This window comes from Callorhinchus milii, unplaced genomic scaffold (assembly GCF_018977255.1).
Source record: "Callorhinchus milii isolate IMCB2004 unplaced genomic scaffold, IMCB_Cmil_1.0 Scaffold11, whole genome shotgun sequence".
Lineage (NCBI taxonomy): Eukaryota > Metazoa > Chordata > Chondrichthyes > Chimaeriformes > Callorhinchidae > Callorhinchus > Callorhinchus milii.
This window is the reverse complement of record NW_024704752.1, coordinates 19495564-19522037: the sequence shown is the minus strand read 5'-3', so window position 1 is coordinate 19522037 and position 26474 is coordinate 19495564. Positions and strand designations below refer to the sequence as shown.

Here is a 26474-nt window from a genome sequence, read left to right as displayed (position 1 = left end):
ATCTTAATTTAAGAAAAGGCAGAAAAAAAAGCCTTCTTTTTGAATAGTGCCATAGGATGTTCCACATGGACTCAATACAGGCAACCGCTAGACCTTGATTTAATGTCCAATCTGATAGTCGTCACCTCTGTCTATGCAGCACTCCCCCAGCACTGTGCTGAATTGTCAACCTAGACTGTGAGCTCAAAGTCCTGAGTTGGTGGTTTTTCACAAGTAGCAATGAATGTAGAAATTGCTTGATGGCTGCATTGTGCCGGTGCTGGAAATGTGGCTTACAATGGAAGCACAGAGCAGGAGTCTGGCCAAAGTGATTCAGGGGAAGTTTCATTGCAACAAAGGAAATTAGTATGCTACACTGCACATCCCACTCCCAATGCCATTACAGCACAATACTGAAGTCCAACCCTGATTAAATAAAGGATTCCTGCAAAGTTTGAAGAAGATTTAAAGAACCATTTAAAGAACGTCTTGACCTAATCACAGCTGATATTTAAAGAAAAGGGAAAATGAGTGGATCAATAAGTAATTTAACTACTTTCATTACCTGCTAAGTAACAATCACTGCCGGATAATAATGTTTTTTAAAACCACTGACAAAAAACACTATTTTACTAGTCCAAGAAGTTTGAAAATATAATTCTTTATAGTTAAATTTTGTGTCAACCATTTTATGGATAAGTTGCCATTGGGTCTGTTTCCAACCTTTCATTGTTATCTTACTGACTGCCAGTCTGGTAGCTATCTAGGTTAATTGATAATAACAATCTTTGCGTTTGATATAGGGCCTTATCACATCTTTGAGATGTCTCAAAGCACTTCACAGGATACACTCTAAAGTGAATTAACTATATATTTTGTGGGCAAAAATAATTGGCCCTTATTTATGACATGCGGACTCGCAAACTTCTCAAGATGGGGTTTACTGAAGCAAACATGATTTAGATCATATTGGGTCACTAATATTACACTTTGGGACCATGCACAATTTTAATTGCAGATATAGGGGTGAAATTTACATAATTTCATAATGCATTTTGACATGATAATATTGTATCAAACACATGATGAAACTGCAAACTTTGAGCCCAAATTCCTTTGAAATGCCCGGCCAGATTTTTGTTGCAATTCCTCATTTTCTACATAAATAACACAATGCCTTGTCCACTCTATTGACACTCACGTACTGTCATTAGGCCTCTGGATTCTGCACTTGTGTTTAGGAGGCCGTTACATTCTTTGACTGAAGTAACTTACGATGGGGCTACTGTTGACCTTCACGAGATACATGATATGACAAGGTTTCACATCACTGCTCGACTGTATACAGTTTAGTTATCCTATGCCTTCAGTTCACACAGGTCAAATGGCCTTAGATTTCCTGGAAAGGTTGAAAACGGTCCCAAACTTTTTTAAAAAATTGCAAGAGACTTTGATAAACTTTAGGGGAGTAAAATATCTGTAAATACAGCTGCTCCGTTGCCTCAGCCATTTCCACAAACACCTCAGCTCCAATCGACATTAAGATCAATACACAGAACCGCAGTAAGAGAGGTTAGGGGCATAACTGAGGAAGGTAACGTGGGGGATGTGTAGCACGCCTGAGTTAGCTGGTTAGGAGAAAATCACAGAGATAATGTGGTGCTCGGCTGTGAAGGGATTTATTGGTGATGGTGAGGATCTTGAAGTCGATCTATTGGGAGACATGCAATAAACAGCAGCATTATGTACTTTAAGGTCACATTAGTTTTCAGCACTCTCCTTCTGACCTGGCCACTCACTCTGGGCTTCAGGATAAAAAAAATCTAAATAAAAGGGATGAAAATAGCAAATAAAAACGTGAAGGAAAAAAAATCTGAAATGGAAACCGGGGAAAGAAGGCAAAGTCTTCTGAGTAACAGCCAGGAACAGGCAGTCTGTCAGGAACAGGCAGTCTGTCAGGAACAGGCAGTCTGTCCGGAACAGGCAGTCTGTCAGGAACAGGCAGTCTGTCAGGAACAGGCAGTCTGTCAGGAACAGGCAGTCTGTCAGGAACAGGCAGTCTGTCAGGAACAGGCAGTCTGTCAGGAACAGGCAGTCTGTCAGGAACAGGCAGTCTGTCAGGAACAGGGAGTCTGTCAGGAACAGGGAGTCTGTCAGGAACAGGCAGTCTGTCAGGAACAGGGAGTCTGTCAGGAACAGGGAGTCTGTCAGGAACAGGGAGTCTGTCAGGAACAGGGAGTCTGTCAGGAACAGGGAGTCTGTCAGGAACAGGGAGTCTGTCAGGAACAGGGAGTCTGTCAGGAACAGGCAGTATGGAAGAATCAGTATCACCCTTGAGAATAAGAAGGGATAAGCTGGTAGAGAAGTAGCATTGCTGGACATTAAATTATTCTCATCAGAACGTACTTTTGAAGATGTTGGTAGAATTCCCAATTCCCAATGTAAATATGTTGCTAGATGATGCATCAGAAATAATTGAAAAAATAGTGGAAATAGCTGTCGTTAGGAAAGCAGAACAAATGCAAATTAATAAAACATCAGGGTAGAACAGAACATCTGACAGAACAAGAGATGAGGCTGAAAATAGAGATTTTCTCGCAGAACCCTCACTTAGTAATTTTAACACATAGCTGATGTGATTCCAGTCTTCAACCAATGTTAATGATACAATCCTGGAAGTTACAGACCAGTTGGACTGAAATCAATAATGTAGAAAATATTTACCATAAAATATTTCAACCGAGCTTTATATCACAAACACCGACATTAGCCCCTGAAACAGTTCGTACTTAATACAAAATACAACAAAATGACTGAGAATTTCAGGATACAACAATTATCAATCTGGTAAATATTTGCATATCTTGACTTTAAATTGCAAGCGGACATTGGAAAGAACTGGATCAAGGGAGTTTTGCAAATTAGGTAGAAAATGGATGTGATAATTGGAAGCGTGAAATTTAGAAGGGGCAGGTTTGAGATTGGTAATGGAACTACACCAATCCCAGGAAATTAATGCTGGGGAGCTCGTTTTAAGTAAACAATTACCCCATAAATTAACTGTAGTGAGATATAATGGTTTGTTTTTGCCCTGTATGCACTCCTTGAGTTTCACTTCGACAGGGACTAACATGTATGTGTGACATAATGGCCGGACATAGTTATATTGAGTTACTTTTTTATCATTCATTTTGCACGTGATCCTTTCCTTCCTGTTGTTCCTTTGCTTAATTTAACACGAGATGATGCCTCTGCAGAGTACAAAGCAGACGAGAAAGGGATAAATATATACAATTAATTCAGAATTTTAATGCTTCACTGTTCCAACAAGCTGGCCGTAGCAACAGTCTGTCAGGAGAAATTGCATATTAGCTACGCCTTTGATAAATATACTTACATTCCTAACCAAATTAAAAGACCAATGGTTCATAGTTGCTGTTGGATATTACTAGTTTCAATAAAGTATGAACACTGCTGAAGACTAATTGTTCCATTTTTGTTACGACACTTCATCAACTTAATTATCTGGGCTGTAAAAACAATCTCATTAGTCACATAGCCATGGCTTTGGATACTGATGAAAGCAATAGGGTGACTGTCTTCATATCAGAGAAAATATACTGGACACATCATGAGCATGGCCAATCCAAACACTCCTCTTCCATTATTCAAAACACTGTTAAAATCATCTCTCTCAGGTACAATCCTAACATTAAACACTGCCTGAGATAGGTCACTGTTCCGCTGCAGTCCTCCTCACAGAATGAGATGAAAGCAGTTCAGTGAGATGATGAGGATGGAACGTTCAATTGATTAGGATTCTTCATATTACTGTACTCACTTTATCTCTTTAAATTAGACAGAAGCCCATCGATTAACAATATTTCCTCAATCTTTACCCAATGATGTTGTTCAGTTCTAATGTAGACAGTTTTGTTACCTCACATTGTCAATTGACACAGGTAATTTGAATTTGAGGACTGCCTGTTCTACTACTGAACACTAAACACATTTGCCTACAATTACGTTCACTACTGTTTACAGTAAATCCTGGAAAGTGTTTTGAGATGTTTCTACGAACTGCTAGGACACCGTATTAAATGAAAAATTATATTATCAGTGGTGGTATCATATAAACACAATAAAGCATCTGAATCCGTGCATTTAAACCAATATAGCCACGAAGGAGGGGAAGAAACAGGTGAGAATTATATGACAATTAGTTTTATCTCAGCTGTGTACAAAGATCTAGAGATCATTATACAGGATGGAACTGGTGGACAGTTGGAGTTTGTGAACACCTGCATTGATCTGGGAGAATTGGGATGGATTTGTGAAGCATGGCAAATGATGGTCTATTTGAAGATTTTTGAGGAAGTCATAGAGTGTACAGATAAAGGCACTGTAGCTCTTGTGGCCCATATGGCTTTTCAGAGGACGCTCGATAAAAGTTCCTCATAAGAACCATAGAAATCTACTGCACTAAACAAGGCCTTTCAGCCCACCTTGTCAAGAGTGACTTAAAACAAATAAATATTAACAGGCACTTGGCAACGGTAAATTAATAGCACAGGCAGAGAGAGATGGCTGAAAGATACAAGATAAAGAGTAAATGGATTTTTATCATAAATGTTTACTCGACTGTCTCCATACTCAGATCCCGATTGATTTCCATCTGTATTAATGATTTGAAATAGGCACAAGAAGGACAATTTCCACGTTTGCTTTTGATACAAATTATGTATGGCAAAAATTGTTAGGATGAATGAGGAAAACTACAAAAGGCCATAGGCTGCTTAGCAGAGAAAGCAAATAGTCAGCGAGCAGTTTATTGTTGCAAAATGTAAAAATATAATGGAAAGATCCCATTATAGTCACACATCTTCAAAGTCAGGACATAAACAGCATGAGAGATTTCACTCACTGTGGTAGCCAATTGCGTACAGCAGTGTCCCACAAACAGTCGTTTTATTAAATGGTTCCATGTCACCAAAGTGCTGTTTCCTTTGAAATTCATTTTATTTTGTTGAAAGATTCTTACAGGGCCTTTTGAAGCCTTCAGTGTTTGGTGGAAAAAGATGCATCTGAGGTTGGGCATACTTAAGCTTCCAGAATAGGGCTGCAGTTCACATATACTTAATTACGCATCTCTCAATGTCACATTTTATAAATCATCCCTAACACAAACTGATGATCAGTTGTGAACTGTGATGGATGGGCAATCGCACGATGTTTGGATGGACGCACTGAGCTAGGTGGCTGAGCAGCCTGTAATCTAGAGGTAAATTACATTCCCAGCTGCAATGTATGTCAATAGGTTGTGTCAGTCTCAATATGAAAAGTTGCCAGTTTATTTCTCAAAGCAATGGCTGGGGTGATAAAGGTTCAGGTGCCGAAGCTGTCAAACTTAAGACAAAAAGTCACGTGGAGTCAGACAATGTTACCTCGGGAAACTTCAGTTGATAATTTATTAATTCTGACAAGGAACTGGAATGCTCACCTTGAATTGGGAGAATTTAACCATGACCTTTACAGAGGTAGAAATAGTCATCACCTTAAACATTTGGCCGTGCCATAAATTATCTCTACACAGTGTCCTTCAATCCACAATTCTGCACTGAATACGAGGCTGGCATTTAGATGATGGGGTTCAATTTAAGATAACCCTTGAAAGGATGTTAATCCAGGCTATCCTGCTTTCATTCCCCTCACATCAAAGCGATTTATTGCCACGCAATTTCTTCCATCCTTTTCGCAGGCCCCAATCACACGATTGTGAGTTTGAATCTTTTCTCTGATGACTGATAACTAACAATGAAGCCGAGATGGAAAGCAATATTTAAGAACAACGGCAAGGCTGACACTCCTATGGAGTATGATCGCGAATCGACATTTTTTGGCACGAGGACTTAAATTGAGGTCGACGCTAAAAATCCAGAACACTCTTCAAACAGAGGAGGTGCGGGAAGTGTCTCCTGAAGTGCAGCCAGCCAGCAGGGGCCTCCAGATTAATTGGTCCTTCACTGAAAGATTGTTTATGGGAACCTGTTGGCATAAATGGCTGCTGGGTTTGCCTTCAAGCCATTCATTACACTAGACAGTAATTACTTGTGAAGCGCTTTGAGACGTTTTGATGTGATGGGGCACTGTATAAATACATGCTCCTTCTTTCAACCATGTAGATTGCTTCACTGAGAATTTCTTTCTGCTCCAGGTGAGTCACAGTACAGTCTCCATTTGTTTCTCCTATTCCTGCACACTGTGGGCGACGGCCGAATAACTACACCATAAACACACTGTCTCATTTCCAGATACAGCGAGCAGAATATTCATCACAGGGCTGCCTGCTCCATTACCATGTGTGGCGATGAATTACAGATTACAGTGCAAAACTGCTCGGTTAGATTTTATTGCACGTGAACAAGTTTTCCGAATCCCACCATTCAAGTCCATCAGTGCTTTAATTGTAAAAAAAATCTCCTTTGCTCTGTTGTTTCTTGAAAATATATTCTCTAAATTAAGTAATAGCCCTCCCTCACTCCCTCCATTAAAGTGGTGTGGCCTTTACTAACAGCCAACCCATCAAAGGAAAGGCCCCCACGAGATTGACAAAGATTCAGTTTTTTGGCATGTTTCAATCTAGGAACAATTACAATAGACAAACCCAAAATTGCTGCAGTTGCTAAAAATAACTTTACGAGTCGCATAATATTTCATCGACTTCAAACTGTGGATTGATTCAGCTTGATCGGTCTCAATTATTTTAACTTTTTTCCCCATTCATATGAGTTCCAATTAGTTCATTAACTGCGCCACTCAAGTGCTGTAACAGTATGCATTTCATTTACTCCAGCAGCTGGGTCCCTTGCTATGACACATCCCACTCTCTCTTATGGACCACACCACTCAGCAACACGAATGTGAGACTGAGCAACTTGTGTTTCAGCTGAGACGTTCCACAAATTACAGGTCAAACCTGCTGCAGTACTTGTCACTGACCTGCATTAAATACAGAGAGCTCCTTTTGCGGAGAAAAAAAACCCTTCAATTTTCGGCATTTAATAAAACAAAATGTTCTTACAGAAAGAACATCTCTTTGGTTCCCGTTCACCAAGAAAGAGTAGTAACAATGCAGTTGTGCCTTGTTTTATGATCCACGAGAGAAGTACAATCATTCCTTTATGAAAGATTAATAGTTAATGGATCATACACTCTGGTCAGAATCAGCAAATGAACAGAGTATGGTGCTTTTAATTCTATTCTTGATGGCTTTGGGATCATTATGCCTCATTCATTATTCACAACATTTTAACAAGTAACAGAAGAAAAAAAGTCACCAGACAGCAGAGAGGATATTCAATGTATTAAAAATAGTTTGATGACTTCGAAGTACCAAGAGTTGGTGGGGGGGAAAAAAGCTGCATAAAACAGTCTTGTTGGTGGAATATTCTATCATTAACCATAGTGCATGACCGCTATTTCGAAGCCTTCGGCTAACAATGTATTGGCTATTGATAACATTGGAACGGTTTTGTGCACCGTCGAAATGGTGTCGTGCACTGTTCTGTCGACTCACGGTGCATCTGGCTGCTTAATGGAAGTGTTCCTTTTGGCAGCAGGCAGGAATGTGGATAAAGCAACACTACAATGCACCAGAGATGCTGAGACCCACCTGGACTCATTTCCTTGGCACTTCCAAAAGCAACGGTACAACAAACACTGCCTCCAGAGCTGTGCGAAGGAAAACACGGGACTGGAAGAGACCATTACATTCCATCTGCCCGGTCCCGAAGTCGAACAAATCTCTCGCCATTTACGTAGAAACATGGATTTTTCAATGTTCAACACTTATGGTCATGTTCTGTGAGATCAACTGCAAGTGTTATAATGGTGAAGCAGTTAAAGCATAATTCAAGCAGCTGCCTGTTAAGATGGTTCCAGCTACACAATAATGTAACCATAACTGTCAGCTACCCAGACATTTTCAACCACCTACGCTTTATCTCACGTGCAGATAACAACACGCACACATGCCAATGAATTTTCCTATAGCACCCATGAGAGTAAGGGAGCAAGTGAGTGAGTGAGCCAGTGAGACATTGAGAGAGAAAGAGAGAGAAAGGAGATTTCCATTTATATGACACCGTTCACATAAGGAGGACATCTCAAAGCGCTTCACACAATCTTGTAATAATAATAATCCTTGAATTTGATATAGCGCTTTTCACATCTTCTGGATGTCTCAAAGCGCTTCACAGAATAGACTGTAAATAATAATCCTTGCATTTGGTATAGCGCTTTTCACGTCGGGAGGACGTCCCAAAGCGCTTCACAGAAGACACTGTAAAGTGAATTGACAGTATATTTGTGGGCGAACGCGGCAGCCAATTGCGCACAGCAGTGTCCCACAAACAGTCGTGATCTTGTTGATTACTGACCTTTGTTGGCCATTATTATCAATGGACTTTAGCAATGATAATAACGACTAGAAGTCCAAGTTGGTGGAAGAGCTGAATTATGTGTGTGTGTGTGTATCTGCGTGTGTGTGTGTATGAGGAGGTTGAAACCACGGATGAAAGATAGATCTTATAGTGGGTTTTGAAGGCAGGGAGGGAGCAGGCAAGGCAGAGGGAATCTGAGATGGAGAGTGAGAGAGAATGTGTGTAAGAGAGAGACCGAGAGAAGGCTATCTCCAGATCAACCTTGAAAGGAACTCCAAGGTAAAGATATATAGTAATGTATTTTAAATGTTACCAGTAAACTGTTCACATTTTATTGCAATGTAATATATCAAGGCATTTTACTCCATGACATTCTGCGAACATTGGAAAGCCTGTAAATGGCAAGTTTTATGTCGGACTTTGCAACGCTATTCTTTGCAATCTGGCCAAAGGAAAGCATTACCTTGGACGTGATGTGCTACTGATTGATCGATACATCTATCGCCTCTCAGTCGTGGACCTCCGCGGTGAAAATCCTGCACTCTCTGAGTAATAATAGAACCGGTAGCACATGTTGTGGCACTGAGATATTTATTGGTGCCACAGATCAACCCCAAATGTTTTTAATTGCCTACCTAACTAGCTGTCAGCAAGTCTCCAGCAAAACTGCAACACACGCCTAATTATAATTTACACGTCTCTCACAATACAAAATAATCGCTAGGAGTTTAAATTTGATGTAGGGTATGTTCATTAAAAAGTCAAATCTATTGAATTCAGTAGTGAGCTATTGCTAGCTAATAACAGGCAATAATAAAAAGTACCTTGGGTTAGACCCAACGCTGCCAACTCCATTTGCATTGAAATGTGGAACAAATGAATCTCGCTTTCCAATACCTGTACTAGTGTCTGGAGTATCATTATTCTGTTAATCCAGGAACAATATGTGTTACGTTTCCATCATCACACTATTAAACTGCAAGTTGACAAAGCCAACCACCTTAAATTTCACTTGGAAGGCCAACTCCTCATAGCCATGTCTCGTCTTCAAAGCCCTCCACGGCCTTGCTCTTTCTTGCCTCTGTGATCTGCTAACCCTATGTCAACATGTCCACTCCCTCCACTCAGCAGGTTCCGATCTGCTCCTCACCCCCCATCCAGCTCACCCCACCATCGGCGGTCAGGCCTTCAGCCTCTTTGCCCCCATCTACTGGAGCTCCCTTCGCCTCTCTTTCTCTGTTGCCTCCTTCAAGGTACATCTCAAGAGCCTCCTCTTCGACCGGGCCTTCGATCACCCTCCTACCCTCCCTGGCCTCCACCCCTCCTGATCACAACCCCCAGCTCGGGTCCAAATCCCTGACTGTCCAGCGACATGGGATGTCCTCCTGACATGAGAGACTCTGTGTAAATATCATTTGTTGTTGTTGTTGTCAGCATGTCCAGATGCTCTGCTCTATCTCCTTAGAGTCATCCCTGAGGTTGTTTCTCAGTGCTCCAGCCAAATCCCTTCTCTTCCCTACACATTGGCCTCACTACTGTGATTTTCAACACTCTGCGCATCTGTCTTTGCACCGATGGCATTAATACTGCTAAGAGGTTTGTTAAGGCCCTAAACAGGTGACATAATCCCATTATTGGAGCCAACCCAATCATAGGAGCAAACATTTTACATCCTCCTGAGAGGATGAACCCACATGGTGCAGATTAACATTGACCACAGAAACCTGCAGGGTAAACATATCTCTTCCCCCTCACCTCCACATTAGGCAGCATTTAGCCATTACATTATACATTAAAGAGACACTGTTTTTTCTGGGGTCCAGCCAAACCCAATAATCTTCCAAATAAAAAATTGGTCATTGACTTGCTGGCTGTCCGTGGGACACATGCTGGGCGCAAATTGGCTGCCACGGCCACTAACAAAAAAGCAGTCACTTCACTTTTCAGTAAATCCTGTGAAGCGCTTTGAGATGTTTTGACATGATACAGTGCTACATCACATCCATGGATTATCATGAAAAACTTACACAGATTCTAAAGCTGTATATATATATATATATATATATTTGGGCCAGACATGGAGACAGCACTGGTGGCAGGACAATCCTTTTATGTGTTGCCCATGGATATCCCTGACCTTTTGTGAATCACTGAGTATCCTATAGTCCATATAGGACAAGCCCATTCTATACTTGGGAAGAGGCCAATTTGCCATCAAAATTAATTGATGTTCATTTCATACAAAAAGTACTCTGCCGAGGATCTTATCCTTCAAGAAACAACTGTCTGATACATGTCGTGTCACGTCAGAGAGAGTGACAAACAGCAGCTGCGAATACTTCCTGCTGAAAGACAAGGCAGAGAATTGCTTTTCTGAAGTCTTCTCACTGTTCAGCTAATGATACAGTAACAGCTCAAGGGCATAACACAACACGTGTGCATGTGTGTGTGTGGGTGTGTGGGTGGGTGTGTGGGAGGGTGGGGTGGAGCAGGGGTGGGGGCGAGAAGAACAGCTAGAGTTTGAGTTATAAATTGCAACAGCAGTTGTTATTCACTTCAGCACATGCTAAGCTAAGTGCAATCAGCTTGTCTGTTGGATCACAGTAGAGACTGACTCTGGATCACTCAATGTCCACACAAGAAGACTTTTCAGCAAGCGGAGGAGGGGAGGGAGGGTCATCTTTGGATAGGAAAAGGAGTGGGTAGCCTGGCTCGGAGATTATACACAGGAGATTACAATGAGTTCTGTGATGGGTGATGAGTGCCCTCACGAGAACAGTAATTGACCACGGAGAAGAAAAGGACTTTGGGTGTAAGAAAGGTCAATAATCGCTTTGTGGTGAAAAATGAGGACTTTAAAGGTTGCCGAAGCATTATTGACTGTTTCCCTCCGTGTGATCTTGATTCGCAGAGTATTAACACTTGCAGGGTGTGACGTAATGCAATGGTCTACAAAATACACTTTGCACTAAATCTGTGAATGCTTTGAGATGTGCTCCAGATGTAAAATAAGTTATCTTCTATCTCTATACTAATAAATCAACAAGGTCTGTTTGCTCTTCAAGAAGGAGCTCAATAACCGATTGACGTAGAAACATGACTTATACCTTATCAGAAAGGTCTAGCACCTTGGAGTGACACGGACATATTTGTTTTCGGTATCTCCTATCGTTTGTGAGTTATTTTCAGTTTTGTGTTTTTTGCTGCAGTTATACCTGGTGGCCGCCGAATCGAAGTGGTGCTGTGGCATTGTGCGTCACGGAGCAGATACGTAGCCAAGCGGTGGCGGGAACTAAATAAAGAACACCAAGGAGCTAAGCCACGGCAACAACAACAAAATCACATTTTTAAAGTGCCGGATCCTCCCACTGAGTCCTCCCAAAAGGAGTCCTCCCACAGGACTCCTCCCACAGGAGTGTAGCGAGATGACTGTCTGTGTGTCAATCTACAATCCATATTGGTTCCTTTGGTTGCAAGAAAAGCTGCAATGGGTACAGCGAGTAAAAGGATTATTATGAGAGTAAGCTCCTGATAACTTGTCACTCCAAGAGAAAAGGGCTCAGTGACAAGGTATCTGGAGAGGCGAGTTAGGCATATATATGTAAATACATCAATAAATGTGGCCGGGATACTGAAAGCATGATGATTTAAGTGGTAGTGACAGGTTAAGCTAGGGTCAAGTTATCAGGAGTTTGGTGTATTATTTTTATAATATACTCTGCTCTATTGGAAACATACCTCTTAAGAAATGTGCATTTATCCAGTTTCTAAAATGTTCAGACTTTGCTGTAGAATGGCTCAATGTATTATTAAAACATTATTGAATGCCTTCATCAGCACACTCAGAGTTTTAGCCGCTCGATACACACTTCTTATTAAGAAATCCGTTAGGAAACATTGCAAATACTCTCCTTGTGTGCACTTTCATTTGGCTCCAAAAATCCATTAACTTTAATTGCTGCCAAATTTCACTCTTCCCTTTGCCTTTGGCACAAGGCAAACTCTCTCCCACACCGCCTTCCTGGAAATAACCTCTAGTCCAGGGAAGCATTGCAGCTCGACCATGACAGAGAAGATGAACAAACAACAAACACTGGTGCAGTAGTGAACTTGCTACCGGCAGATCAAACGATTGTGGCCAGCGACACTCTTCCTGTTACCGGAATTAAAACCACGTGAAGATCAGTCAATTGTTTAAAAATGCAGTTTCATGACCATCTGCTACTTGTACCATCATCTGGGGAGAGCAGTTGGGCAACTCTCAGAATTGGAGGGCTGCCAAGGAGAAGGAGCATACATTGCAATGGGATATGCCAAAAAAAAAGGATAAAAAGATCAATGGGGCACAGGGTCGATAGCTTGAATAGTCTTTGAGGAAGACATCGAAAACACAATGATTTGTCACGTACCAAATGGGGGAAAAATTATTTACTATACAACCAGGCTATACAAACCTTTTAAAGAGATGTAGTTGTGACCGAAACAAATATCCTTAATGCAATATCATTTAAATATTAGCTATCCTTCCTGTGTTTTTGTCTCCTATTCTGACAACGCCAGGGGATTCATTTAAGAAATGCACGACTCCTAATGTTGCAAAAAGGTTAAACATACATTTCTAATTAATATCTGGAGAAGGTTCAATGTTTATAAAAAGCTAATTGATTCTAGCAAGTATTTATATAGTCGTTTATCACCATACAGTGAAATGTTAGTGGTTCTGCATTTTTATTCCCCAAAGAAACTTCACTAAGTTTCAAATATAATTTTCATAATAATAATAATCCTTGCATTTTTTTCAGAGCGCCTTCACAGAATATATTGTAAAGTGAATTGACTGCATGTTTTGTGGGTGACAATTGTGCACAGCAGTGTCCCACAAACAGTTGTGGATGAAGTGACCAAATGATCATTATTTTATTTTTGAAGGGATTGTTACCCGTGGAAAAGAGATATGCCAGTCGACTAACAACCAGGTTCCTACTTACTGCTAGGTAAGTGGAGTAAGGAAACTTGTTTAAGGTTTAGCCCAGTGTAAGGCATTGCTTTACTACAGGCATTAGGAATAAGAATGTGCAGGAGTTCACTGATTAGGGCACCCAACGTGATTACTGCACAATCTATCCCGAGACACTGAATCCTCCTTAGAAGTGGTGGATAAACTGCTTTCACTGTTCATTTGGCCTACAATTGTCTAAAGTCATTGGCCAATGCTGCGGCCACTCAATCATAACGTGCCCTGCTCTGGTAAGGGAAACGTTCAATCTTTATCTACGCTGGAACATGTGGAGAGTATTTGAGGAACAGTCAGCCGCTTACAGGAGCAAACAAAGTTGGCGTTTTGCAATGAGCAATGTTAACTCCTTGTTTCGGGGAGCCCCGTATACTCACGGACACTTGGCCCGTTGGCTTAGTACCACAACCCTTGACAAATGTAAAGTACATTGGACCACATCAAGGTTCAACCACAGCCCCTCAAGCATTCCATGATTTATGACTTGCACTGTATGACTTATACTGCCAATTGAAAGAACGGATGAGGTAGAGAGTACAATGAAGTCTCTCCTGTTTTAAGAGCAGAGTTTTCCACACGTATCTATATGCAGGTGCTTTCGTGATCCCATATTTACATGTCAAAAACGTGGTTCGAATCAGGTTTGAGGTACGTGAAGTGAATTCCACTGAAGCACACTTGAGCTCAGAGCAACTTGAGAAGGTTTCAATGCAGTACAAAGCCAGGACCTGAGACACACTTTGAACTGTGCTGAAAAATGGTTGCTTAGAAATTCTTCTTCTTTGCAGAGTGCCTACAGACTCTTAAGCCAGCACACACACTGGAGCTGCTGCTCTGTACATGCAGTTAAGACGCACCATCAATTTGAACATTTTGACTTAGAACTGAGGCTTATTAAGGTGACACTTAGCTGCACTGAGAGAGCTCAGTATGACAAACAGGCTCGGAGGACATTTTCAGTATTGAATGATTTAGCAAAAGAAGTCGAGTTCAGTTTGCAGACACAAATTATGAGTTCGTTTTCAGAGAAACTGGAGATTAGTGACTCATGTCATGTAATTAATTAATCAATTGTTAAATAATAAGAAAAAATGGCTAAAGAAACTCTCATATAAAACGCACTTTTTGTTTTACTCAAAAGCGTTTTTACAAATGGATGCAGAACCTAATGTGTTTGAATTTATTGAGCTTTTCCAGTTCTCGGACTATTTCCTTTAAGATTGTGACCCAACATATAAAGAATATCTGCTGAATAACAGAATGTTAACAAGCTGTAACACAGTTCAGGAGTTCTGATCATATCATAAATTGCAAAAACAAAGCAAAAGCAAAGTGTGGAGTCTCGTAAAACCTGGGAATGTGTTCACAACCTGTAACACGGGTCATTTCCACTGTTAGTTTTTAATATTATAGAGCGATTTGGAGGGTTTTCTTTTCTTATTCAAAGAAACTGTAGCTTAGTGTGCAGAGTTCTGTAGTTTAGTGGTTAGAGCCCTCGCCTCACAAGCGAGAGGAGCTGGGTTTGATTCCCGGGCAGGTGAAACGTTGGGCAAGTTTCCTTACTCCACACGCCTCTGTTTACCAGCAGTAAGTAGGAACCCGGTTGTTAGTCGATTGGCGGATCACTTTTCCAGGGGTAATAATCCCTTTAAAAAAAATACTAATAATTTGATCACTCAATCCACAACTGATTGTGGGACACTGATGTGCGCAATTGGCTGCCGCATTTCGCCCCCAAAATATACAGTCAATTCACTCATAGTATAATAATCTGTGAAGCGCATTGAGATATCTTGAAAACGTGATAAGGCGCTACACCAAATGCAAGGATTATTATTATTATTACAGTTTCAAAGGCTGTAGAGTTCTGCACTCGCTGCTGAAGATTGCAGCAGCTGCCGGGAGACAGAAGCAATTAAGAGAAAAATCCTGAGATGCAAACACAGCCCATGATTGGAAGAGAAGAGCTGGCAATGCAGGAATAGCCTTGCTGATATGATACCATTACATATTACATCACCACTAGATATTAATATGTTTCCCAGCGCACATTCAGCTAACTCTTGTTCAATTTTAAAATGTAATAAACCGTTAGATAACAGTCAGATACAGCCAACTAAAGTAAACCAGATGCAAATTTGTTGAATTAGCCCTTCCCGGATTATAAACTCTCCAATAGATTACATTTCAGTTCAAACACAATACTGCTGCCATTCAGCTGAAATTGCAATTATATTTAAAAATGATTATTTCTGGGTCAGCCGGGAAACCTATCGCCACACTTAAGGTTATCCAAACCAGACTGAGAGTTCCATGTAGGCATGGAAATTCCCATTTATATGAAATGGAGTACTGACTCTCTCCTCAGAGGCATACACCTTGCTCTAAAGTATCCATCGGGAAACTGCTGGAGTTTAACCAGCTTAAAGCTACATAGCTTGCCATTGTGAACACTGTCTGGCAAGCTTTCCATGCCTTGTTCAGCGAGGACCACATTCCCTATTAGGGCTTTGGTTTACAGGGTTAACAGGGGTCAAGTGGATAGAATCCCTTATCCTAGAGCATTGATCACCAACCCATAGACCCCTTGATACCAAAGGCACAGCCATAAAGAAAGACAAATTCAATAAAGAAAAATGTATTTGGTTGGTCAACCATAAAGGTTGTGGACCACTGTCCTGGGGATTGATCTGCCCCTTGCGGAGTCCCGGTGACAAGCCAGGCTGGATGGTCTGTGATTGACGGTGCCTTGGAGTCATGTGAACCACACCACCAACAACTTACATTTGTATAGTGCCTTTCATGCCGGGGGGGAATGTCCCAAGGCGCTGAACCAACCAGACGACTTAGATCCACCTAGTGCCATTCCATTCCAGCCAAAGGGAAATGTCCACGTGCAGGCGGCAGGCAACACGTGGACCTCTGTCTGGCGTGGAGAGTCATAAGCACAGTGATGCGTTTGCGCACATGTCAGGCACTCGCTGACCAAATAAACAATAAATGCAGCTGAACTCACTTGGGAGGATCAGACGCCATGAGACAAATGTGTTGCATTTTAAGTACGGCAGAGAGCCAAAGACACGACAGCCACACAATCCGCTGAGAGCAACATTTTCCTTACGATAACTCTACAGTCATCGACACTGATGGAGAGGTGAAGGCATCGTGAAACACATCTGTGACATTGACATTCACACATGAGATACCATTTGCAGTGGGTAGGTACCAGCTAGCCTCGGAGCAAAGGCAAGTGTATTTTGAATTGACGTGATTAGTTTCCGTTGGTACACAGTACTGTGGGTCTACATCAAAAAAAATCGGACTTTCTGTAAAATGTGTTTTTTTCCCCAAGTTCAAAACTTAAAATCAATAATTAATCCCATTAAGACTGAAACCTCAAACCATTAAAGCAAAGTCTTTTCTTTCTTCTTTCTGTCTTCTCCCGACTCCAAAGTGGATGACAAATGAAAGCTCTCAGAGCTTTTGCTCATGATGTGACTGCGAGCGGTCATCTATTGCCAACCGAAATCTGTCACTCACGCCTCAGCTCTGGTCAATGACATTATTTCTTCAAATACAGCACACAACATCCCCGGCAGTTCAGCTCAAAGGCATGTCCGACTCTCAATCAGAAGGTCAAAAGTTTAAGTGCCAGGGTTGTCTGTCACACCAACGTGTTGGAGAAATGACATTGATTATTGAGCAGACAAGATTGTTGTTCCAAAGCATTCTCGCTCAAGGGCAGTAAGGAATAGTAGGGGCCAGCTGTCTATGGTTAGAGTAGCACCTACCCGGAGACAGCCACAGAGAAGTATTGAAAGCTGCCATGTAGAGGCTTTGTTCAAAATGGGACCCAGCAATTATTTTTATGGAATACTGACCTGCAGCCATTTGTGTTTCTGCTGTAGAAATGTTTAATCTTAAAGCTGTTTGATAAAACATCTGCTTTGCGTGTTATGTGACCATAACAGCTCAGTAAGAGTACAACACAAGCATATAATGATCATGCGAAGAGGGACACGTTTTCACACCTCACTGTTCTGCTAACAACGGTGGGAACCCTCATTATATAGATCCAACAGCTCATTGATCATGTAACAAGCAAAGGGCTAAAACAATGTCCAACCTCCTGGTCGCCTTGTCACCTTGTATGTCACTTCCTGTCCCCGTGTGCTCGATTTAGGATTGTGATTTAGGACACAGAAAAATGTCAACAATTCTCCAGGTAAACGTCCTTGCTCATGTGATGCCTCTTTGCGAGACATTGCTGTGCGCAAATTAATCTACCGGGTTTGCCTACAAGGACACAGTCACCGCATTTACAGCAAATCCAGTGACTTTGAGATGTTTTGAGGTTATGATAAGGCACAATATCAAATGCAAGGATCATTATTGTTCCTACAGCTCGCAGCGAAACCAAATATTGCATTAGTTACATCGTGCTGCAGTACTGAAGAACTGTGGTTAAAGCCATCACAGGTCATCAATCAAGCTTCACAGCTTGGCCTGATTGAATACTCATTAACAAAACATCACTCTGTGCCACAGCCTCTCAATCCTAAACCATGCAGAACACAGCCGCTTTGCTCACACAGCACTGGTTCCTTCTGACCTTTCATATGGGTTCTATTATGGCTTTAAGCTACAGCAGGTATCCCCTGAGAGAGGTAGTGAACTGTGCTGGGGATCCTATAAGGCCTAAACACCACCATGTTTAAACCATCACAGAAAAGAATTGAAACGAATGACCTTTTTCTCTCTTCTGGCACAATCCATCATTCACGGACACTGTCAATATCCCAGGGAGATTTTGGCACATAAACTAGCTGAACTCGCTTCCTCATTTGGGCGAGATTCACTGTGGATATTGTTTATTCTCCAACTTAAAAATGGTTTATGGTTAAAGGGGGGAAATAAATGTTTTTCTGGATTTTTTCCCATAGCCTTCACATTAATTGCAGATCACTGATTTCAGTTGTCAGCTGTCAAGTGATTTATTCTCACTTGGACGATTTATCACTTCCACCAAAAAATGAAAGATAAAAATACAGCTGAATCCCACGGAACAAATACTGCACAAGATTTTCCAAACTGTGTTCAGTCTTCTTATAACATCAAGCATCACCCAGAATGGATGCTTGAGACAGAGAGTGAGACGGAGAGACAGAGAAAGAGAGAGACACAGTGAAAGAGACATAGGAAAGCACAAATAAATAGACAGTCAATGCACTCTACAGAAAATCTTATGAAGCATTTTGAAATTTGATAAGTTGCTATATCAAATGTAAGGACACGTGCAGAAATCCATCACCCTGCTTAAGAGAATCCAAAAACAGAGTTCCGCATATGTATGCCACCTTCATATGAAACTCTCCCCATGTCTGGATTGGAATGCACTCTCTCTCTCGGGAGGGAATTACCTAATGCTGGAGAGTATTAGACGCAGGTTGGCAAAAGCCAAGCCATGGGGAGGCTCATAGTATGTGTTGGGTTCCTGCTGGAGTTTAACCAGCTAAAACTGCTTAGCTTGTCATCAAAACACTGTATGGCAAGCTTTCCTGCTGCCTGTCTACACTACAGACAACCATTGGGCCTTTGGCTGGTAGGGTGAACAGGAAACAAGCGGGAAGAATCCCTGCTCTAGTCTGCCCCTCCAATCTGGTCCCAGTGACCTGATAAGGATTACTGTGCCTGATCTTTCTTCATTGAAGTCTTCTGATTAAATGCACACACGCAAATGGATTAAGCTCCTATCATGGAGCAGGAGGAGCAAACTGTCAGTTGCATTGGGAGCAATAGCATTTCTTTTCTAATTGCGGTTAAAGGAAAGAATGGACACGTTGTAATCTGACCCCAACGGGTTTGGAGTCGCAGCACAAACCGGTGGCACCTGGTAGAATGTCACTGCCCCAGAGAACTATAAAACACAGTCACTACACTTCACAGTAAATCCTGTGAAGCGCTTTGTGACATCCACCTGACGTGAAAGGCTCTGCATCAAACACCAAAGATTATGGTTATAAATAACTGAAATAAACATTGAGTTTCCCAAACTAGACAACATCGAGGTTGCACTACGCTCTCTGAGATGCAGTAAAGTGTACTGCCTTGAGGTTCACACAATTGTCAGGGGAAGAGGGGAAAAAAATGGAAGCGACTGCTTTCTGCCAATGGATGCTTATAATGAGGAAAGCAGGTGATACATCTATTTGAACTAGTCACCTGTCTGAAAATATGTGCTGCTTCTGTGACAAATGAGCTGTCAATTTGGAGCCTGAAGTCAAGCGATCAGTGTCACGCCTAGGCTAGCAAACGGTTGTTAGGTGTAATAAACTGATATGTCAGATCCTGACTGCATTCGCTGGGGCTCCAGCACCGACAGAAACAGAACTCAGCCCCAAATTCAAGGTCACTACGGATCAGAGAAACTCTGGAGCAAGTGTCAGGAATGGTGCAATACTGCAGAGAGCAACAAGGAACTCGCCAGGTAAGGAGAGTCACACACCCCAAGACCTTTATTCCGCTTTTATATTTTTCATGAATAAAAAAAACATAGCAAAATAGCTTAGCCAAAGATTTGTGACTGCAACTAAGCTTAAGTGTTAAGATGTCGGGAGGCACTGTATTAACAATTGATTTAGTTCTTAAAATTAATAATAATAATAATGATTCTCGTCTTTGATACAGCGCCTTATCAACATCTTCAAAATGTCTCAAAGCTCTTCACAAAATATACTTAAAGTGAATTGACTGTATATTTTGTGGGCGAAACATGGCATCCAATTGCGCACAGCAGCGTCCCCCACAAACAGTCGTGTTTATACTCGGATAGTTAGTAAACCGTTTTGTATTCAATCTCCCACTTACAACGGACTTGACTTTGGCTGAATAAATCTAAAGTGTTACAAATAGCATCAGTTTCTCTCTGTCAAGGCAATTGTAATTATATCGGATTGCTTGCTTGAATGAAATAGTTTTCTTTGCCAGCCAGCTGAAGATAGCTCTGTGATAGCCCACAGAAAAGAAAATCACTCTCTCTTCGGTGCACTAACTATTTGTTCTGTGAACAAAATTGACATGTTGGGCAAACTGAATGAGGGGCCATCACAAGTGATTTCAAACCTGTTCATTGATTTATAATCCAATCCACCCCTTCATATTTGCTTGAACATGTGCAATACTGAGGAGTATGGGAGAGTGAGCCATACTTTGGGACTGGATCAGACGGCTCGTGTAGAGAGAAACACCACCACAGACTTAATGAGCCAAATGGCTTGTTAGTTTATTGTAACAGAGTACAAAACAATGTCACCACATTGCCTATTATTTGCCCCTTTAGAACCAAAGGGACTTTAAAGACAGGTTTTAAGTCTCTTTTCAGTGAGGGAGTTCTCTAGCTTATTTTCCAAATGTTTAAAACTGGAAACTTTTCCCCCACTTGAGTTGGAGCAAGATTCTTACTTTCCTCTCCATTTTCTGGTCCGTGTAAAGAACTAACCTGGGACCCTGCGTCCAGAGACTAAACCCGTATTCAATACGTATATTACGCAAACAATCCTGCAGCTCAATCTGGAATGAGATACAGACTTTGGTCAACAAATCATCCAGTTCAACTCGCATCAGATTCACAGCACAACTCAATCGCAACACATCCACACACAGCAAACAGCCTCCAATAATGAGAATCAGTTGAACACACCTGTTCAAAAATAAGTCCGGACCTCATTAAACTGGTGAAAATTCCCTTGTCTTTTTTCTCTTTCTCTCTCTCTCTCTCTCAACTATCTGAAGTGACGTGTTGCACTCATCCAGGTGAGGGGTGCTATCTCTGTCAAGAGGAAACCCCAATGTTAGCATGAAGGGCTCACAGGGCAGGTCTACAATGGTAACTGCAGAGCCAAACCTTCAGAATCTGCTCTAACAGTGATCCTTACCTTCAACGCTAGAGAACATGAGAAAGGGACCCCTTCAGCATGAGTGACATATTTCAATTTCTATTGCTGGCTTTCGTGTAGTTTCTCCTAGTGACGTTACCAATGGCTGCCGGTCGCTATTCATTTCGAGCTGATTTGTCCCTCGTGCCTGCCAGGCAGTGGCTTGTCACTGAGCAGCCCATTTCATTACAAAGAATCGTTACAGGCAGCAACCAGAGCAAACTTTCACCCCATCAGTGAGGTCCGCGAGATGAAGAGTGTGCAAGCCTAGCACACTGCCCTGTTTCCCCCATTATAGCCTTTCAAAATGCTATTCTATTGCAGGGTTGGCCACAGTCTACCCTAATTGGGCAGAGAGATGACTCTCATCCATGGACGGCTTAATGTCTAATCTACTTCTGATCTTTGGTCTGACATAGGTGGAAACCCATCCCCATCCCTAACAACAACAACAAAAACCTGCAATTAACACAGCGCCCCTAAAGTCCCAGAGTGCTTGACAGTGGCGGAGCACAGCACTGAGTTGGGGGAAAGGGGGGAGGTGACCATAGGCACAGTCGAAGAAGAAGGTCTTCAGTCGCGACCTGAAGATGGGGAAGGAAGGGACAAGGCGGAGGGAAGGATAGAGGAAGAGGGTTCCAGAATTTTGGGGTGCAGTGGCTGGAAGCCTGACTATTGATGGTGGAACAGAGAGTGTGAGGTTACATGCAGAAGGCTGGAGCCAGTCGAACGGAGACAGAGAGTTGTGGGTAGAATGGGAATTCTGTTGCTGAAATAGTCACGAGTTGCTAATCTGGGATACATCAAGCAGAGTGGAAATGCCACATTTCAAAAAAAAAAGAAAAATTTAGTGAGCGGCGCATTTAAATTCAGAGCAGCTCCGTTCCTTTTCATTAAGTATTACAAGGATGTCACATTACTAGCACCTTTCCAGCACTGGAATTGTAATGTGTTGGTGTATACAGTGCATTTGCAATACCTGACAGCTACATTGTATAATTAGCTTCCAGGACTCATAGTCAGGTCCTTTCTTTATTAAATACCATAATCATCCTCGGAATTAGGACAGTCAGCGTGTTCCCTCCCAGGTCATTTTATTGCTGGATGGCTCACTGAGCTAAAACACTGTTCCTTCATCCTTGTGATCTTGGTTCAAATACAGCCAGAGAGATGGTAGGAAAGTACAGAGAATCTGCTTCACAAATTTATGAGCAAATCAAGCAAATGTGATCTACTTAACACTATGTTTTTTTTCACCTCACGCCCCCTCCCCGCCCAAGAAAAAAAACTATGAAAGCTAATAATAATAAATAATAATCCTTGCATTTGATACAGCACCTTATCAAGTCTTCGAGACAACTCAAAGTGCTTCACAGGATATACTGTAGAGTGTAGTGACTGTGTGTGTTTTGTGGGCGAGGCACCTGATACAGGGTTAACAAACTCTTTAACATGTTCATGGTAGCTACGGTATGTATATTTACTGAGGAGCCTGTAAGCTAACATATACTCCGAGTTACACATGAGAAATGTGTAAATAAAGAAGTACAAACAATGTTATGCTAATTTTGTGCTGCTGGGTGTACATGTAGCCAGAGCTCTCAGTTGGAGATTATGCAATTAACAGAAACAGCAATGTAAACAATCCAAAGAGATGACAGGCACCAGTTTTACGTCCAGCACGGTTTAGCGGTTTAGCGGTTTAGTTGACCGTGTAAATACAAGCTCCCACGAGGAGCTGTCTAAGCAGAGACTGTGCAGAATTTGTGGAAGATTCGGAATCTTATAAAAGTAATAAATAATCCTTGCATTTTTATATAGCGCTTATCACGTTGTCGAGATGTCTCCAAGCGCTTCACAGAACATACTGTAAAGTGGAGTGACTGTGTATTTTGCAAAACGCTGCAGACCATTGCGCACAGCAGTCGTGGATTCATTTTATTTTATTCAAGGAATTATTATCCCAGGAAAAGCGATCCGCCAATCGACTAGCAACCGGTACTCACTGCTAGGTAAACAGAGACGCGTGGAGTTAGGAAGTAATGTAATGGTCAAATGTATTACCTTTTACAGTGTGTTTTCGTTCCAATCAACAACAACAACAACAACTTGGATTTATATAGCGCCCTCCACGCCGGACGGCATCTCAGAGCGCTTCACGGTAATGGATCCCAGGGCTGAGCCAGGGTTAAATCAGCGATAGATATTAATGACCTGGGCTGTTTGGAGTTTTTTTTATTCAGCTGCAGCAGCTTGTTTTATTATTGTGTTTGGTGACAATAATTTTATCTCATTTGACGTGTAGGTTGTCTGTACTTTACTGAACCTCTGTCACGATTTAAACAGTTGGTGATAGAAACAGAGCGGCTTAAACAGAGTCCAGAAATGATAGCCTCACATCTACGCTCTTCTGTGAGCACATCTCATTAGTTACTGAGTATCATGACACCGTGAGCAGCAAAGAGACACAATTAAAATTCATTCCATCGCAGCTGTGATTCACCACAGCATCCGAGACATACAGAAATCCTTTCTCAGTTCACAAAATCACTGTCCAACTGCGAGCATGTTGAGAGAGCACTAATGTGCTTTTCTCTCTCATGGCTGCAGTTAAATCTCTGATCTTACCTTAGCAACAGTCTCGTGAAGACGGAAGGAGGGATCTAAGGACTCAACCACTGACACATCCCGAGCCCAAAGTGCTTCAGATATAAACCCGGGTCCCTGTGAAAACAGCAAACACAAGAGACGACTTAAGACATATTTGCTTCTCTGGTTAATTTGTTTCTGTTAATTTAATTTTGCATTTGTGTATCATTCATAATAACATAATGACACGATAATACAATATAATAATGTTGTGGCTTATCATGTCATCAGCATGTCTCAAAATGCTTCTCAGGGATTTACTATGAAGTGACTGTATATTAATTATTACACTGCAATCCTCGTTGTGCACGTGTAATGGCATTGGGACATCCTCCTGACGTGAATGGCACTATACAAATGTAATTTGCTGTTTGTTATATTGGCTAAACAGGGAAAAAAATATGGTTAAGAACACCCAATAGCAACAGTCCAAAAGGCAAAATACTGCAGGTGCTGGAAATCTGAAATAAAAACAGAAGTGGCTGTGAACACTCACTCAGCAGGTCAGGCAGCATCTATGGAGAGAGGAAAGTGAGTCAACGTTTCAGGTCGATGGCCTGACGAAAGGTCATCTCAGCTCTGTGCAGTGATCTGCCCCACCTATTCCTCACCTGTAACTGAGCGAGTCTGTGCACAGCTGAGATCATGTGGGTGAGTAGGAAGCAGGTTGCTAGTTAGGTGGATTTCCCAAGAGATCGGACTCAGTTTGTAGAGTTTCCTCAGGATTTGTTTCCAACGCGTTGCAAGATTCCAGGTCACTTTTATCACCTACTACAGATTATTACACTGTCTTCACTCTCTCTCTCTCTCTGTCTCTTTCTCTCTCTGTCTCTCTCCTTTCCTCCTCTAGGAGAGGTTGTGTATGAGTTGTGATTTCATCGTTGAAGGGGCCATGTGTATTGGTGAGATCCTGGTGATTATCCATCACAATGTGGTGAGGAACACGAGCCGATGAGCAGCAGAGCCATCCTGAGGGTCTCTCGTAAGGTCACTCTGATAGTTTTTCAAACCACAGTGACTATAGGAAGGGAAGGCCCAACATTGTCACAAGGCACACTCACAGGGCACACTCACTGAGGGCACTTTTCTAAATAAAACATATCATTCCCTGGCAAGGCAAAATGTTGGGCACATTTCCTTACTCCACACACACACACACGTCTGTTCAGTAAGTAGGAACCCAGTTGATTGGGGGATTGCTTTTCTGGGGGTAATAATCCCCTCCAAAAAAAAATTAAGAAAATAAAATTAAGTCACTTAATCCACGGCTGTTTGTGGGACGCCGCTGTGCACAATTGGCTGCCGTGTTTCACCCACAAAATACACAGTCAATTCACTTTACAGTATATTCTGTGAAGCGCTTTGAGACGTCTCAAAGACGTGATAAGGCGCTGTATCAAATGCAAGGATTATTATTATCATTTATACAGCACCTTTCACATGGGGACGATGTTCTAAGGTGTTGAGCAATTCTGTCTTGGCACCTGAGCTGTGGGTGGGACCTGAGGGTGGGGGCAGGGGAAGATAATTGGAAGCACAGTCAAAGAAGCAGGTCTATTAATATAAAAACAGTATAAGGAAGCTTTTGCCATATGGCAAGCGGATTGTAGCACCAGTGACTCGAATCCTAAATATACTCTGAATAATTTCACATCTCTAAGATCTAATAGCATTACATATGCAAGGTATTAGACCAGTTTATGCCCTCGTTAATGATCGATGGCTGTGGATTTACTTTTCATTTGTGAGGAAGAACTAAGTAATCTCCCATTTACTGATGCAGAGATAAGAATTAACTACAAATGAAACGCGCTAATGGAATTTACTTGCAAGATTAGTTGGGAGGATCTCTGAGCGTGTAAAATACCATAAAAACAGTCGCGGAAAGTCACAATTTTGCCACATGATAAATGATAGAAACTTATTAACTCCGCAAAGTTCTTAATTTTATTTTAATGAGATACACTGTCATTTCTAAAAAACTTTTTCGGGGAATCGAAATAATTTCTGGGAGGAGTGTCTGAAAAGAATCAAAAATAAATAAATGATGGATCACAATAACAGACAATTCCCTTTTGAGTGAGCTGCGCTTTTGCATAGATGTAACGTTAGTTCACCTTATTCTCCACATAGCCCTCCAAATCAGTATCACCAAAGTCCTGTAGCTTAGTGGTTAGAGCACTGGTCTGGATTTGATTCCCAGTCAGGGCCAAACCTTACGCAACTTTCCTTACTCCACACACCTCTGTTTAGCTAGCAGTAAGTGGGAACTCGGTTGTTAGTCGATTGGCAGATCGTTTTTCTGGGATTAAAAATCCATTAAAAAAAATAATAATTTGGTCACTCAATCCCCACAACTGCTTGTGGGACACTGCTGTGAATTGGCTGCCGCGTTTTGCCCACAAATTGTGCAGTCAATTCACTTTATAGCATATCCTGTGACGAGCTTTGAGACGT

At 41.7% G+C, this 26474-nt stretch overlaps 1 protein-coding gene across 1 annotated transcript in view; it reads right to left on the bottom strand.

The window, feature by feature from the left end:
• LOC103175760 (inactive N-acetylated-alpha-linked acidic dipeptidase-like protein 2) overlaps positions 1-26474 on the bottom strand; it is a 251184-nt gene that overhangs the window by 18029 nt on the left and 206681 nt on the right. The window contains exon 14 of the mRNA XM_042339243.1: positions 23997-24092. Within this exon, the coding sequence (XP_042195177.1) occupies positions 23997-24092 (96 nt within the window). The remainder of the gene's footprint in view (positions 1-23996; positions 24093-26474) is intronic.